We start from the raw sequence: 17,054 nt of genomic DNA, 5'->3' as shown, positions 1-17,054 counted from the left end.
AGTGTGAGCACAGCTGTGCCAGTCCAGTTTCTCCTGTAAAATGAAGAACAACATACAGAGCTCCAAGGCAGCCTGAGCTCAGGTCACACAGGATTTCAGTGTGTGTCAACCCAGACACAAGGGTACCTGCATGTGGGAGAGAGGAAAATTTAGTCTTTTGAAAGCCAAACACCCCCAACTGCAGTGGAGTCATCCTAGGAAGAGATTAGCTTGTCTGCTGGAAAGCAGAATGAGCCAAATTCGCAATATCTTTTCTGGAAATTTGGAAGAAAACTGTGGGGAAAAAATGCAGTTATCTATGTCCTCAGTGACAGGTAGTTTTATTCCTCAGACCCATGCCCAGCAACAGAGTACCTTCACAATAAACATTTTTGTCAGCTAGTTATATTTTTAACTCATTTTCAAATGTATCCAAGAACAAAAGGTTATTAATGAAGATAACTGGTTGAAGAACAAATTCTCAAAACTACTGCTGTTGTATAAATTAGTATTTTAAGAGAAGGTCAGGTGGATATAAAACACCAGAAATAAGTATTTATAATATATAAATTATCTATATATATATATAGATAATAAATTTTATATATAATATGTAAATTATATATATTATATATAATAAGCTTCTTATCCAAACAGAATTTTAAAAAAATCAAACCATCCATCCAAAGTGTGGAGTTGTTCAGGGGTTTTTTGGAAAATAAAACCGAAGGAGAAGAACCTCCAGTTTCAGATGGATACATGGCATTTACAATTTTCCCATCTTCTGCACTGCCTAGATTGAAACAGCCAAATGCTTGAAGAGCCCTTAAAGCAGTAAAAACAGAGAGAGAACTGTGGAAGCATTTTTCACAGAAAAGTTTGAAAGTGAGTTGCAAATATAACTTTATAAAGAGCAGAAAGGACAGAGGGGTGAACAGTTTCATGAGCCCACTACAGCTATGCCAAAAATAAAAACAGGAGGAAAGCAAACATTTTTAGTAGCCAAGTTCTGAATTGTTGCACTACCTGACAGAATAAACCCAAACAACATTCACAGCTTCTTGCAAACCATTTTAGATCTGTGTTCAGCTGACTCTGCTGTTCCATCCTTTTACTGAGGCAGAGAAAAAGCTCTCAGTCACCCCAGATCCTGCCTACAGATTCAGCAGAACACAAGACCAAAGACTTTCCCTATCTAATACAGAAGAGAGAAACATCACTCAGTCATGGCATGGGCTCCAGTGCACAAACAAGAACATGGAAACCAGTGGGAAAAATTTCATACACAATGGAAAGCTGAGAGGAGTGGCTGATACACCAAGAGGCTTATGCTGCCATCCAGAGTGATTTAACAAACTGAAGAAATGGGCTGCCAGGAACCTCAGAGAGCTCAAGCAAGGAGAGATGCAAACAACCCCAGGCACCAGAACATTCTAGGGGTCACCAGCCAGAAAACAGCTCAAAAGAAAAGGAATTGGAGGTCCTGTTGGACGCCAAATTGAGCAGGAGCCAGGGCAGCGCCCTTGAAGCAAAGATGACCAATGGTATCCTGGACTGCAGCAGACAAAAGTATTCCCAGCATGATGAGGGAGGTGATCCTTTCCCTCTACTCAGCACTGCTGAGTCCAATTCTGGGCTCCTCAACACAAGACAGACATGGACACATTGCAAAAGGCTACAGAGATGATGAGACTTGACCATCTCTGCCATGAGGAGAGGCTGACAGGGCTGGGACTGCTCAGCTGGGAGAGAAGGCAGCTCAGGGAGATCTTATCAATTTGTCTTTTGCACCACCCTGAAGGGAAAGTGCAAAAGGTACAGAGCCAGGCTCTGTTCAGTGGTGCCCAGCCACACAACCAGAGGCAATGGGCACAAACTGAAACACTGGAGATTCCCTTTGAACATCAGGAAACATTCTTTCACTGTGAGGGTGACAGAGCACTGGCACAGGTCACCCAGTCAGGCTGTGATGTCTCCAACCTTGGAAATCTCAAAACCCATCAAGATATGGTCCTGGGCAGCTGGAGGTGGCCCTGCTCGAGCAGGGGCTGGACCAGGTGACCTCCAAGCCCAGGCTTTCAGTGACCCTGTGCAATGCTGCAGTTTTGTGAGAATGACACGGCTGTGCTGCATCTTGGGGAGTAGGGGGGGACCTCACACGCATTCCACAGCAAAATTCATTTCTGATAATCATGCAGACACCAAACAGTTAAAGAAAATAAAAATGAGTACACTGGTTATTAGCTAGCCGAATGCCTTTACCATAAACACCATGCTAGTGCCCTCTGCTGTCTTCTATGTCCTTATGTAATACCAGAATAAAAATCTGCTGAGAAATGCTGCTTGTATCTAAATACTTGCTCATCTACTTTTTTGCTCTCTCTGGATTAATAATTAAAACGGAAAGTAGAAAATTTAGTGAGTTACTTTTTTCTTCTGCTTCTGGGAAGATGAAATACTGAGTTAATTTTAAATAATTTGTGAAGATTAAGATAATGGCTCAAAACAAAACACAAATATACAAACTCAGAGTTCAGATAAAAACACACATCTATGAAAACATTCATTATTCAAAGAATGGGGTTATGGGATTTGGGATGTTTCCATAAGCACAGGACATAGAAAAAAGAATGTGATCCTTGATACATATAATTATATGCACACAAGATATATAAAAATACAGGTTTAAGTTCTGTAGCACATCTAAGCTGATATTCAGGCAAGGACAGCAGTCAAACTCTTGCAATTATTAATAAGATTGTTGGTCCTCAAGTAGGTAGGAGAAACTGACACTAAATGAGGCCCTATCACCTGGGAATTCAAAGGAGCTTCTCATGCAAAAACAAATTGGACCTATAAATACACTGAATATACGGAATGAACCAAAACCCTTATAAAGCAAGAGGACAAAAAAAAATTAGCCATCATCTCAATGAAGGCTGTAATGTCAAATATGCAAAAACACCTGGAAAACATCCAACCTCCCCTTCCTTGCCCAACCCCATCTCTCCAGCTCATAAACCCAACTGGTTTCTGGAAAAGAAATGAGGCCACTGGCCTGAAGAGTGGCAACTGGCACCACTGCTCCTGCAAGATATAAAGTTCGTTTTCTTGAAAATGAAACTTTCTCAGCTGTCAGGAATAGCTGCACAAGTAGCAAAGGGACTCTGCCACCTCAAAAAGAATCAGTGATGAGAAGCCTAAGAATTAAAACCTGAAGTCTCACAAGAAAGTATATCCATAATGAAAAGAAAATATATTTATAAAGGCTGCTGCCTTTAGAGGTTCTTCAGCTTCTGTGGGTTGCATAAAAGGAAGAAAAAGTGCAAATAGAAGAGTTGCTCCATCTCATTCAAAAGTCTCAAGAATGCAAAGAGGGTTCTTCATTAAGGCTCTGTGTTCAGACTCCAAACGAACTGGAGACTTGATTATTACACTGTGTGTGAATGCCAGAACAGCTGGAAATGGCAGCTACCCTGATTGTTTCTCTTCTTCCTTTCCCCTTCAATTTAGGCAACTTCAATCACAGCTAGATGAAGGCAGACAGGGAAAGACAGAAATACTTTGGTGGAAATACTCAAATGGGAATACAACACATAACAGTTTTATTTAATCTTTCCTGAAAGTTATGATCATACTAAGCCAGGAAGGATTTACTATCTGTGGGTGGTTGATTGTACCCTGAACTACTAAGCAGTAGAATACAAATAGGAAATAAAAGCACAAACTAGACAAGAACCACACTGAAACACAAACTTTGCTGCTCTGTGACACTTCCTGCATAAGAAATGACTGATGGGGAGATGAAAGCTTTATTTTGACAAATATCAATCAAGCAAAGACACAAGGGCAGTTACACACTTCAGAGTGGTATCTGTAAGAAACATGACAACTCCACTGAAAGAGATGCCTAAATAACCACAGAGGAATCAAGGCATTTTATACACAAAGAGCAAGTCAGACAAAAGCACCAGGAAGCCCTTATGAATGAACAGGAGTGCCTGGACAATCTCACACAGAAAAAGGAAGCTTACAGGGGGGAAGCAAGGACAGGCAGTTTGGAGGAATACAGAGGGACTGTCTGAGCAGCCAGGGATCAGGTTAGAGAGCTGAAGCCCTGGTGAGATCAAATCTGGCCATGGACATAAAGGCAACAAGAAAACCTCCCATATAAGGAAGAAATTGTTCTCTGTGAGGGTGGTCAGACCCAGGCACAGGTTCCCAGAGAAGCTGTGGCTGCCCCATGCCAGGAAGTGTCCAAGGCCAGGTGGGATGGGGCTCTGAGGAAGGTGTTCTAGTGGAAGGTGGTCCTGCCCATGGCAGGGGGCTGAAACTCAATGATCAATAAGGTCCCTTCCAGCCCAGGCCATTCTGTGATTCTCTGATTCTACACTGTTATGGAGCTGTACATGGGTTCACTTTATTATGTCACACTTCACTACCTCTATTATTCAAATATGGTAGAGCCTGACACATTTCTGATCTCAATATGACAATTCTTCCATCTTTTTGCAGTTCCTTATGGTCACGCATTCCTAATCTCTATTCCCCATCCCATCCTTTCTACAAGGTTTAGCACAAGAGTTCTAATGGGAAAACAGTGTGAAGTTCTCAGAGGCCTCATCTATTTCTTGAGATATTCTTCAGCAGTCAAGACCAGGAGGAGGAGTAAATTGAAGCATCTCAAATGCACATACACACCCACACCAGTGTGTTAATGTTTTCTCATTAGTTCTCTTTGTGAATTTATGACAGAAAAAAAAAAGGTAGAGGCAGTCTATAGGCAGCTCTGCAAGAGTATTGAATGAAAACTGTAGTTTGCAATTAAGCATATGACAATTTGGGATAATGGAATCAAATATATGGATTTATTTAGAGTATGTGTACAGTATGAACAGATTCCTTCAAGGCAAAGCTCTCTTAGCTGTATATTTTGAAAGCTCATCACAAACAGGCTGTCCAAAATCCTGGATTTTGTCCATATCTGCTGTTTACCTGGGACTATCACTTTCTGTGAGTCTCCCTTCCTACCTATTTAAGAGCACAAATATATCTCAAATATGCCATTTTCCAAAACCAAGCCACCACTACAATTATAATCTATAATCCTACAACATTATTACTGTTGTTTCTGCAGTGTTCCCTTCAGTGCTGTTTCTAAAGAATATTCATTTCAGGAGCAGCCTGACTGCACAGAAACCATGGCAGTGTCAGGTGATGTGAGTCTTGTAACAAACACACAGGTTGTTCATTTTCTTTAGCAATTTGCTCCTCTAGCATTAACCACTTTATCCAGTCAAGTGAAGACAGGAAACAAGAGTCAGGAACTGTTCCTGCAACTACTCCTTCCATGCTTCCAAGAATGTGAGCTTAGAAAGCTGGTGCATTCTTCCAACACACTTCCAGATAAAAATTGTCTTTCACTATGAGTTTTGCACAACTCTGAGAACATGGTCAGGTTTTCCATAAAGAGCTGTGACAAATAATGTCTTGGCTTTCCACTGGATACTCAGGAGGAGGAGGTGGCTGATTCTTTATTCTGTATCTTCTGGTTCACTTACCACATAAGATGTGAGAAAGAATAAGGGAAACACCCTTGGTTTTCTAAATCTCATGTGCTTCACTAGAGTTCAACAATGAGTGAAAATTTTTCCTAGCCTCAAGCAAAGTTCATCCCTTTATGAACATATTGAATTATTCCAGCCACTATTTATAGTTCAGTCTATAATTTGTTACATGAACTGAAACTCTTTCTGCTCAGCTGATCTGCTAGACCTTCTGCATGCCTGGTGAAGAAAGGATTATTTATTTAAGTCAGTGTCTCGTGGACTGATGTCACCAATGGCTGAAGAGCACAATCACTGCTGCTCCGATGACACGTGGTTATTGTGTTACCTGAAATGTCATATTTAACATTCTCTTTGCAAACCAAGTAGCTGTTGCAGAGTTTTTTTATTGCCTCCTGATTTAGGAACATATTTGTTTTAAAATCTCTTTACTGTCAGATTTATAAAACAAAGCCACAAGCGTTAAGACCCCTAGTTTCTCCTCCCAGAGAAAATGGCAGGACAGAAAGTAGGTTTATAAGAAAAACTTCAGGAATGAGTAATTCTTTCTCATGCATTCATATATTTTAAGGAGATGGACTTTACAGATTCTGGGCTACACCATGAAAGAGACCAATCATCGACTTTGGTTTTTACCAAAAAAGCTGCAACCTCAAAAAGAGAGGTAGTGAGCAGACAGGATGAGCAGGGGACATGCCCAGTATCTTTCTCTCCCTACTCTACTTGTAGCACCTCATCTCTCTGCTCATCAGGCAAACAGGTATTGTGGTCTCAATCTCTCTTTTCTAACGTCTCAACTTTGCACAGATCATTTACTTGAGCAGAAATGCCATTCCAAGCCATTCCAGGCCAGTCATCAGGGCAGGAACCTGGGATGTGTAACAGCTGTCCTTGGTCCTCTGCACAGTACAGGTGGATCAGCAGCATCAAAAAATACCAACAGAGCCCCCAATAGAAAATGCAAGTTTTAAGCTGTGTTGAAGAGAAGAATGAATCTGAATTTGGGATACTGTGCATTATCCACCAAACAGCCACAGGACCAGCTATGAAACCTCCTCCCAGAACCCAGTGTTGGGAATACAGCCTCTCCAGCAAGTTTTATTTCCAGCTGAAATTCTTCCATATTTTTAAGATGATCAAGACACAATTCCAGCAAATAAACTGTTCACGTGGAAGCCCCCACCTTGCTTTTAAAGCAAGTAAAAGTATTTAGCACTTAATGGCACACCTGACATAACCCACTCTGTCCACAGATAATTCTGCACACATGAACACACTGAACACAATTCCTCCCATCTCATCACCACTTTTGTTGGGTAATTACTATTGGGTTATTTTGGCAGAAGAAAACAACTTATTCTTTTAGTGTGAGGTCTGGTTTTTTTCCACATATCAAACACAGGCAATCTAACTTCAGGGTATACATTCTTTCAGAAGCGACAGCCAACAACAAAAGCATGCAGAATTTTACCTTTTCACTATTCTTGTATTTTTCCCAGCTTTTCAGCATCTTAAGCCATTTTGTAGTTCTTTCAATTTCAAGGTGCTTTTGCTGAAAAGGAATTAGAAATTTTTAGTATCTCCAAAACAAATGGCTTTGAACTTATATTTGTTTGTTTTGGTTTTTTTTTTAATAAAAGAAGAAGCTTAACAGAAAATTATGAATTTTTTATTCAGTATCTGAGAATGGCAAAGAGTAACATCAGTTAATTTAAAACACCCAAAAGACAAGTCAACCAATAATCAAGCAGAAGCTCTTATTTTCAGCACTATGGATGAATTGTATTTTGTAAGAGGAGGTTAAGTACAAGATTTCTAGAAGTTTCTTTTTTATATATTTTGCAAGGTAAAAAAAAAAAAACTCAAAAAACAACAACAAAAAACCCAGCAAAAACCACCTACAACTTCCATGTTTTTAATACTCAGTTTTCAGGCAAATAATTTCTGCAGCAAGCCACTTAAAAGTTAGTTGTCTCTGAAATTATCTTCTTTACCCAGACTTGCCCTAAACATAATTAGCTTCTGTTTGCAAGTGATCACACAAACCATCTCTTCTTAAAAGGCACAAAGTTAAAAAGGAACAAAAACAAGTGCATGCAAAAGTGACAGTGCAGGAGCAGAAGTGGGAATAAGCTTTAATTTTTAGACATTAAAAGCTAGAAATCCTTGCCATAATTCTCCTCCTTGGCATGGCACATTTTTACCTGAATTGCCCTGTAACTTAACATCAAGGATTTCTTCTGAAGATCCATTTGCTTAAATTTTATTACTGGCAAGAATATTTCAGTGACAAGGTGACAGAATGAGAATCCAAACCAAAGCAAACCCCATCTTCTCAAAATAAGTAGTTATATTAAGCAGTCTAGCAAGTACAGCCCTACTACCTTAGAGACTGCCCTTCTGTCTATGAAAATAATGCTGCAGTTGCCATCAAATTCTTGAATTTAAGAACCAGACAAGCATTTGGAATCAGCCATCTTAGTCCAGGGAATTTCAAGGCACTTTGGCACTACACAGCCAACAATCTGTATTTTGGTACTTCCAAGGATAAGACTTCTAGCGCTTATTTTTACAGCTTAGTTTTACATCTTGCAAAGTGTCTCTGATTATACTACAAAGTTAATAGTTAGCTGTGTGTTTTTACATGTTTTTAATGAGACTATTTCAACTCTCTCATAAAGCTCTGTAGTAGAAGACCCAGACTGGAAAGGTTAAAGCAGAAAAATGTGTGTGTGTGGCTACTTCTTTCTCTTCAGAGCTGAATATAAACAAGTATTTAGTTTTATTGTAAAGGACAGTCTCTCTACCTCCAACTTCAAATCCAGGGATTAATAAAGACAGGAAGGATATTCATATGGATAGTGATTCAATCTGGTAACAATGTAAAAGTTTAATTTTAAAGCTCCACAGGATACTGCGAAGTTATTAATACTTTCATTAAGTATTTATAAAGTCAATTGCATCCAAAATGTTTGGGGAAAATATAAAAAAATATATATTACTTGTTATCCCAACAGAATCCTAATTTTACTTCTAGCTTTTACCCATCAGAATTTGTGCATTCCTTTTTGGCTATCAGTGCAATAAAATGGGCTTCTTTAACTTCCTGAACTTCCTTAATACAAGAGCCCAAAGCCTTGCATTAGCACAAGTATAACTTGATGAAGCTTAGGTCCACAAAATGCCCTGCAAATAGGCTGGTTTGGGTTTTCAAGTTATTTCTGTTTGAATTCAAATTCTGTAAGCCTGACACAAATATAACCATGTTATGGGAAAAAGAACTGCCTCTACTCTTTCAACCTTATCTAACTACTCATGTTGCAATCAACTGCCCACATTCCTGTTCAGGTTCTGGCTCTATTGGGTAATATCTTAAATACTTGCCTCGTAATTTTTTTTTAAAAAGACATTTCTTAAGACTTATGTTAGAGGGGAAGGCTAGAAAAACTATTGCTTCCAAGATTTCACAACACTGTTTCTGATTCTCCCTCACACCTGCAACCCCTTTAAGGAATCAGCATTTTCAACATCTCTTAAAGCAGCTGTTCTTCAGGCACAGTTTAGGCTGCAGGAGTAACAGAAGTCAGAAAAGGTCTCTGCCCTCAACAGGTTGTTCATGTAATTGGTGAGGGAAATAGAACCCTATCTGCTTCCACAGTCTTTTTGTTTGTATGTTTGATCTGCTTTCAAGATTTTTGGTCTTTTGAGCCAGAAGCTCACTTCAATTGTGTGTTTGTTCAAGCTTTTATGTCTTTGTGTCAATTTACCCATTCTCAAGTGATGCTACTGTAGTCAAAATAGCAATTACTTTTGTGTTCAGTTGTTGAAAACTTTTAGCTATTTCTTTCCCTGTCTGAATTATGTTCACTTTCATGTCTAACAGGTACAACACTGAAAACACAGACAGATCTGAGGCAGCTCATTGCAGAGCAGAGGGATGCTACTGCTGCTCTTTCAGACAAATTCCATGTAGCTGTCACCAAAAAAAAAAAAGGAAAAAAAAACAACATTTATCTGCCTTCTGAGTACATTTTAAACTTTGAAGCATTTTTGCCATTGAGAGTAACAGAATTCCTAATTGAGGCAGAGCTGGTTTCCTACACTCATGTCAGTAAACAATGCACTGGTGAAAGCACAAAAACCATGAAGCTGGCAAGTACTCCCCTGTCGTGTGCAGCACTCCACCTTCCCACACAGATGTGTGCCAGGGGCTGAGGCGTAAAGCACTGCTTTAGCAGAAGCCTCAGACAAAACCAGAACTTATTGAACTCCTCCCCAGAAAATTTATAATCCAGTACATCAATGACAAAACCTAACTAAAAATTAATTATAAAACATTTCACAGAACTTCAAAATCAGAGTCAGACACAGACTCCAGATTTCCTGAGGTCAGTTCTCTGTCTCCTTTTCCTACTCCAGAAAATCTTTCCTCCCCTTGTTTTATCTGAGAGGTGCTGGATGATTCATCTCAAGGTTAAGTAGTTCCTAACACAGGACAACGATTTGATGCATTCAAGGCATCCAATGTGCAGCAAACTAATAAAGCACCAAAATGAGTAATTACCACTCTTAATGCAGAATAAAGGTATTATGATCAAAAATACACACACACAAAAATTCCAGCCTAAGGGGGTTTTTTTGTATCTGAAGAACAGATTCCAAATTCACAAGGATATCAACCTTTTACATAAGTTGCAAATGAAATGAAAACTTGAGCTAGGAATATCTTTCAAAACTCACAAGGCAGAAGGAAAGAATAAATAGTTCTGCCGAGTAAGTGACTTCAAAAGACATTGTACAGAAAGCTTTTAATCTTAGCCTACATTAACATAACACAGTGATCCTCATGAATGGAATCTTGAAAATTGCAAAGACTCAAACCCTGCTGACAGGAGGCAGATAAAGCTCAGACCAGCAGAGGTCAGGATACCATCAGGAGTGTAACCAGGAGTCCAATGCAGCAGCATCACTGGATGATTATAAAAACACACTAGACTTGCAATTTAATTCTGACTCTATAAATACAGTTTCTGTGCAGACACTTTCAGACAGCATGAACACAATTTGGGACAGAGAACTGAGACACTATTTCCCCCAAATAATTTAAGGCTAACTACAAAGCCTCAGTGAATCAGAGCTTCAAAACACATCTACCACAGTAGCTTCAAGCTGCCTAATATTTCTGCTCAGAGACTCACCCCCCTGCTGTGTCCTTCTGATGGAAATGAAATTATACATACACTCACTGTGTTATTAAATGTAATGAAACATGGCAGGAAAATGCAACTGTTTCAGGCTGCGCATGCAAAACCACACATGAACCAAAGCAAAACAGAAGAGAGAAGTTCTACTCTTTTACAGTAAACATTTCTTATTAGCTTCAGTATATAATTGAAGCACAAAATAATTAATTTTCAGAAGCAATGCTGCTGTTAACAATCAAGCAGCTGAGCTGCCTTGAAATAAGTAATTCCATCCTTTTTCCATGTATTTTACTGATTTGTGCAGCCAAGAGGGCTAACTTAAACTTACAGCTTTAAATACCTTATCTTGAGTTTTCTGATTTGATTTGGTCTTGGAGATAACAGCAGATCCCACTGACCAAGGGGAAATACCAACAGTAGCTAGGCCCAGACAAGCAGAAATTTAGTTCCCCATTATTTTTTTCACATTCCCAATGCTTCAGTTGTCAAAATACTTCTCCAGAATCCTCCAGCAGCAGAAGGATTTTTGCACCAGGACCCGCAGCAGCTGCCAAGAGGAGCTGCATGTCTGGAATACACCCAGCTCAGCAGGTCAGCATTACAAGGGAGGTCACCACACTACAGTGGCAGCAGGGTATTTGTCACCATTTCCCAAAGCAGCAAAGCACCCCAGGCTCCTCAGGAGGGCAGAGCACACGTCGTGTCAGTGGCACCACCTTGCTCACATCATCCATCCCCCTGCACAGGCCACGGCAGCTCCTGGCACAGCACCACAGCTTTCACTCTGGGTGGGAGCTCTTCAGGAGCTCCATTTCCCTCACCAGGCCACATAATGGGCCAGGAATATTCACTCTCATTGATAAATATAAGAGTGAGTGGGCCCCGAGATTTCCGTGGGGAGTTAATGTGGCCTCAAGGATGTCAGTTCTTAGGGGACTTAGAATGTGCTTCTTTTGAAATGCAAATCACTAAAATGCTTCATCAACTCATTTCACAATGTTTACTTACTAATAAAACAACCTGGAGGACAGTGGACTTACCTTTTCTATCACTGCATCATGGACAGGAAGCTCCTCTGGACTGAAAACAACGACAAAGTTTCTATTAGTCTTTGGTTGATCTTGGCACAAAATCATTTCTGTATACGTTTTCACAAGTCAGCACTTACAGCAGCAATTTGTAGTAACAAGTGAACAAGAATTCTGAGCTGTAAAAAAGAACTAATATTTTAAGTACAGAAATGGGATTTTAAATCAAAGTAGCTGCACAACTTAAGAAAAACACTGCATAGCTTAAGAAAACATTTTTTCTTCTGTAAAAGCACTCTATGCTGTACTACTGAACTGAAACCCAAACAATTTTTTGAGTTTTGTTAGTAGGTACCTAATTATTACTACAAATTGAAATCTTTTCACTTCTTACCCCAAGCCTAATAAGGCAGTTTAGGAATTGAAAGCTTGAAAAGCAACCTTTGACCTGACTCATCTCCAGACTTTCCACTACTTTTATTTCATTCTGAGGCCTCCAAGTTCTGTTTTTCTTAGCAAGAAATTTATGCTTTTCCTCTCAAAAGTAACTGGACCACCTTGATGCCAAGTGAGCCTGTCTTCCCCTGCAGCTTCTGAAAACACAGCAGCTCAATTGTAAAAAGCAACTCCCTTGTGCTCTAGAGCTCAGATAAATAACACACCCAACAAAACCATGTTTGAAAGGGACTAAAACACAGGAAACATGTGAAATACTTTTTAGAATTCCTACTGAGTCTTGATATTATGAAAAAAAACCTCACACCCACACCATTATAGCTTTCTACAGAGACACTATTAAACCCCAATATCTTAGACCTGTATCCACTGTGCAAGGGTGACCTTGGGGAAGGCTACAGAAGTTAAACACTGCAGTCAATGTAAGAACTTTGATGCAAAAGATTTGAATTGTATTCAATTTCATTTCATTTATGAGGTGCTGCTTCTGATTCAGAAATTATATTTGAATAACGAAATACAGAATAAAGAAATACATTTGAACCACTTCATCTAATGGAAAAACTTGCTCCCATCAACACCTTCACACAGACCACAAACAAGTCAAAGTTTCCAGTCCACAGCTCAGAAAATAATTTTAAAATCAAGACTGTTGCCTTTGAGCAGCATTGCAAAAAGCATAATTCATTCTTTTAGAAGCACTTAAAAAATATCTGAAAGTTTTCTAGCTGAACAACAACATAATCAAAAAAACTCCTGATCAACAGTAGAAACAACCTCTAGTCAGTGCTATTTGTAAATGTTAACAAAATTATAGTATTGTGCACGCTCTCATAACTAAATCATCTAAAAGCAGGCCTTAGAAATTCAGCTTATTTGAAGTGGAAAGAAAAAATTCAATTTAATACAATCTGCTCAGGGTGGTTGTTGTTTGGTTTGATGCACAAGGACTGCTGGGCCTTCTCACATCACTTAAAATTTCCAATTCTTCAGTGGCAGTTGCAGGCCCTGCCTACCCTCCCACAGCAGCCTCATTCTTCCCAGCCCTACGAGGTCACACCAGCAGCTGGGCCGTGCACACAACAAACTCTTTTTCCTCCAGTGCTGCCTGCAGTGTGCAAGGCAAGGATCTGACAGCTCGGCTTCCCCACGGACCCACGCCGGCCACGGCAGCTCCTCTGCTGGACTGGCACCACTTGACTTGACAGCTTCTCTTCACACTGGTGTGGAAGATGATCGTGTGAAAGATTAGGCACATCTTGTTTTTCACAAAGGGAGAATGAGTTGTAGTAATTTGTTAAGGAATTGCTCTCTGCTGGTTTTACGAGTTATCATTGATGTACAAAGAAAAAATATGGCTGAGCCTCCTGAGCAGGGAAAGGCAGCCCCCATGTCCTGGGAAGCAGACACTAAATTAACCCAACATCAGATTTATGCCCAGATTGCTCATTGGTTTTTTTGAGCTGCACAGCTCTGCACTAATACCACAGAGCTACAGTGACATTCCACAGCAGTACATTAAGGCAGCCCTGTGTTTCTATTCCCCAGGACGCTGCTGAGCGCCTGGGAAACAGCACAGGAGCCAAAGGAATTGCCCGGGGCTGCTCAGTGACTCACTGGACATGCAGGAGTTCCTGGAAATCTCCCTCTCCATTAACAAGATGGCATCAGCTATGCCCCTACACTCACAGATGCAAATATTAAAATCTACCCTGGAATGACTGAAGGAAAGGCAGTGAAGGCACACCAACTCTCTCAAGCTCCTAAAGGGATTTTAAATAAATATATTTCCATTCAGTATGTTCTTCTATGTAGTTAGAACCTTAGAAGCTTTCTTTTATTAGGTAGGATCAGACACAAAATAAATTAATGTCTATGAATCTGTTATTTTATTGTACCTTCTATTTTTTCTTTATAATCATACATCTTTCCCTTCCATCCCCAGCCAAGCCAATCTAATATTGTTACACCTTCATTATTTATTTTAAAAATGAATCTTCTCTAATCATTCCCAGTCTATTTAAACTTGCATTTCTCCATGGTTTTTATCTGCATACTTCACCAAATAACAATGGGAAATAGTAAACAGTATTAATATAATATAGCTATATCCTGCCCTAAGATGACTTTAATAGCTCAAGTAACATTAATTTAGGGGATTCAGAGAAAACAGAAATGATTCACATAATTAGCCTGGAACCATCCTGGATATCCAAAAGAGGAGTCACAGGGATGCTTTTAACTGAAGTCATGAAAATAAGGTCTCACTTAGCAGAAGATCTTGACACTCTGCTGTCCCCCCTAAGGTAAAATCTGAATAGGTGACATCAGCTGTTGCATGAGGCAGGAATTAACCATCACTACACCTGCTCTGTGCCTTGCCATGGAGACAAGAGCTCCCGGCTGCAGCCACATGGGATTTCAACAGCAGCTCAGGGCTCTGCCTGTCCCTGCCAAGCAGTTCTGCAGTTACAGCACTAAGAGAAAGGGCTGCAGATCTTGTCTCCTGGTCTGGGAGGTGCAAACCACTGCAAGATCAAACCCCAACTACAGTGAGGTGCCTGATGGCCATCCTACAAGGAGTTTCCTCTAAGACATCTCACTGGAAGAAAGTAAATGCTGGATTCCAAGGTTTGACTGGAACTTAGGATCTGTACCCATGATCCTCACTGCTGGTGAACTGCAGCACCAGCCCAAAGCCATCTTCCCACATTTTAGTCTGGACTACTCCTACCTTCTGGTGAGGAGGTCTCTAAGGTCTAAGACAAGACTTCATTTATTAGACCTGATTGAAAGTGACTTTTTTTAATTAGGTTATAAGGGATGAATGGACCTTACATCTTTCAATCTACTACACTGGCTAACACAGGTTCTCATGAATGTTTCAAAAAAACTTTATAAGAAATTATGTCAAATGCATCAACATCTGTCACTTCAGAACATTAAATATGCAGATCTATGGTTCTGACCATTACAGGATGTGTTGTAATTAGCCTCCTTGAGTAACAGTGGTAGTTGGAATAAATTGAAATGTCTAAGACTTAACAAGCTTACAGCCCCCTACCCACTGCTGCTGTTTAAATCAGTAATCTTCAAATAGCACTTTGATGTATTTGTTCAATACAAACACAAGGAAAGACTTTCTTATATTAAACACTCAGCAGATTTATTCTTTTCCTACATTTGTATTTAAATCCCAAGTATGCTCCCTGCTGACTCAAATCACAGCATTTTCCTGTTCCTGGTTTGGCTTAAGTTTAAGATAAGTAAAGCCTCTGTCCTTTGCAGCTTCAGTTAAGGATGGAAGATATTTAGTGCCATAATCAACCTTGGTACACCAGTCACCACAGAATTCCAAATTCCAGAAGATCAATTCATTACTTCACAGTTGGAAGTTGGACAAGGCTTGACAACAAAATTTTCATTAGGGGAAAAAGAAAGTGGTAAAAATCTACCAAATAAGACCAAAAACATTACAAAGCTTAATTGCCCTAAGAATTGTAATGTTCAAAACCTTTTGGTATGCTGTCTTTTTATTTCTCAATTTCTATTTCAGAACTGGCCAGGGCACTGTGAAGAACTTTGGGGCATGTTACCATGAAACATTTGTGGGAATAACTGTGATACACCCAAGTCATCTAATTAAAAAGTCAATTACATTCAATATTTCTGTATTACTGAACCCAGTGTAACACAGACATTAAATAAGTCTAATACTCATAAAGCCTGCAAAGCAGTACCTGTGCAAAAGGTTTTCTCAAACTATTACTCAATTATTTTCTCATGCTCTCCTCTAAGTGAAATAGCATCACCTTGTACCACTGCACAAGTTTAATTTTAAATGAAAAGTATTTCAAAATCATATCTGATGTCACATTTTAAATATAATGTGGGAGAAGTTTCTTGCAGAACACTGATCTTCACAGTCTCACTGTGTTAATCATGAAGAAACAACTGCTGTGCATTCAGCTTGTAACATTTTAAAGTGTTTAAATCCATGAGGAAAAGACAGTGCTATTACCCAGGAGACTTATTTTGAAGGAAGTATTTAAATTTTTTTTTTAACAGTCATTTGTATCATTTTGAAACCTTCATGATCAAGAAATTTGTGAGGAAACATCCACAAAAACATTAGTCAGGTATAAAACTCAAAACCAAAAGTGACATGAAGTAAATTTTTAAGAGTGACCATGCACAGGCAAAGTATGAGAAGGGAAGAATTCACTTGAGAAGTGTCGGAACACAGAGAGCTTTAGTACAAATGGAGTTGCCACACTGTACAATATAGAACTCAGATTGCTGAAGTAACAACTTGCACCATTGGAGTATACAGATATATCAGGAAAAAGTAAATCTTCCCAAACAGGTACAGTTTTAAATTGTGTGAGTTGTAGGAGTCTATGGCTTTACAAGATACAAAAAAATGAGTATATTCACACTGGGAAACCAATTATACAGCAATAAACACACTAATGAGGTGTTCTATTAGGTCTGCCTCCCCTCAGTGTCTGATACACATAAAGCTGTCAGGGCAATGTGGGGTATTATGGATATGTACAGCAGTGCTTTGCAATAGAATCACACCTTCAAGGTAATCTGCAGAGGAATCCTGACTATGAATACTGCTTTAATCTTCCAGCTTTTCAAAGGAAATTAAAGCACAAGTGTTATTTTCAAAATCAATACTATATGGAAAAGATTTCTGAAAATATCAAAATATTCTGTTGTTTTTCACAGATAAAATTCTATGGCTCACTTCCTACTTTCTATCTCACAATTTACTTACAAACTCACAATTTTGACTGAGTCTGTCTCTCAAA

General features: G+C 39.3%; 1 protein-coding gene across 4 annotated transcripts in view; it reads right to left on the bottom strand.

The window, feature by feature from the left end:
* USP6NL (USP6 N-terminal like) overlaps positions 1 to 17,054 on the bottom strand; it is a 112,540-nt gene that overhangs the window by 29,090 nt on the left and 66,396 nt on the right. For all 4 annotated transcript variants that reach the window (XM_083860075.1, XM_083860076.1, XM_083860073.1 and 1 more), the window contains 2 exons: positions 11,791 to 11,830; positions 7,018 to 7,098 (listed from right to left, as the gene is read on the bottom strand). In XM_083860075.1, coding sequence (XP_083716201.1) covers positions 7,018 to 7,098; positions 11,791 to 11,830 — 121 coding nt within the window. The remainder of the gene's footprint in view (positions 1 to 7,017; positions 7,099 to 11,790; positions 11,831 to 17,054) is intronic.

The sequence above is a fragment of the Zosterops lateralis genome (assembly GCF_965231275.1).
Source record: "Zosterops lateralis genome assembly, chromosome: 4".
Classification (NCBI taxonomy): Eukaryota; Metazoa; Chordata; class Aves; order Passeriformes; family Zosteropidae; genus Zosterops; species Zosterops lateralis.
This window is presented reverse-complemented; position numbering and strand designations above follow the sequence as displayed.